Source organism: Penaeus monodon, chromosome 15 (genome assembly GCF_015228065.2).
Source record: "Penaeus monodon isolate SGIC_2016 chromosome 15, NSTDA_Pmon_1, whole genome shotgun sequence".
Lineage (NCBI taxonomy): Eukaryota > Metazoa > Arthropoda > Malacostraca > Decapoda > Penaeidae > Penaeus > Penaeus monodon.
In genome coordinates, this window is record NC_051400.1 from 4,577,565 (window position 1) to 4,578,104 (window position 540).

Here is a 540-nt window from a genome sequence, read left to right on the forward strand (position 1 = left end):
CACTTTTTTTTTTTTCCCACATTCTCACTTTTGAAAGTTTTAAAACCTTTCTTCTTTCATCATCATTAAACTGTGATGTACATGTAACAGGATGGTTTTCTAAGTATCAGTATGCCTTTTGATATGTATTTTCTTTGTTAATTTTTTGCTGTTTTTATTGTTTTCCTTTTTTTTGCAAACCCATTTTCTCATTCCGGTAGCACTAGGAAGTAGTCATAACCACCTATTCATTACTCAGAAGATCCACAAGGGAGTTCCCGGGTGTTTACTAACTACCCCTCTTTATTCCGACTTTCTCTTTCTGCTGTAAAGCCAGTATCACTCTTGACACGACGAAGAAGAACCGAATGGCCTTTTGAATCCCCCTCCTTTTCTCCCTTGAAGAAGAAGGGCAGTTGTCTGGATAATCAGTGGTTGACTTGAATAGGACTTTAATGCTAGACCTATTTTCCTTCTAGCCTCCTCCGGACTCCCCACTCCGGGCACCAAGGCAGGCTCAGGTATCTAGATTTTCTCCTCTCATGCATGGGCCTCATTCAC

The 540-nt window shown here is 40.4% G+C and overlaps 1 protein-coding gene across 1 annotated transcript in view; it reads left to right on the forward strand.

The window, feature by feature from the left end:
• The window catches only part of LOC119581700 (ankyrin-2-like), a gene marked incomplete at its 5' end in the record, with an annotated part of 102,055 nt that overhangs the window by 81,095 nt on the left and 20,420 nt on the right, over positions 1-540 (forward strand). Inside the window, 1 exon segment of the mRNA XM_037929821.1 lies at positions 459-500. Coding sequence (XP_037785749.1) covers positions 459-500 — 42 coding nt within the window.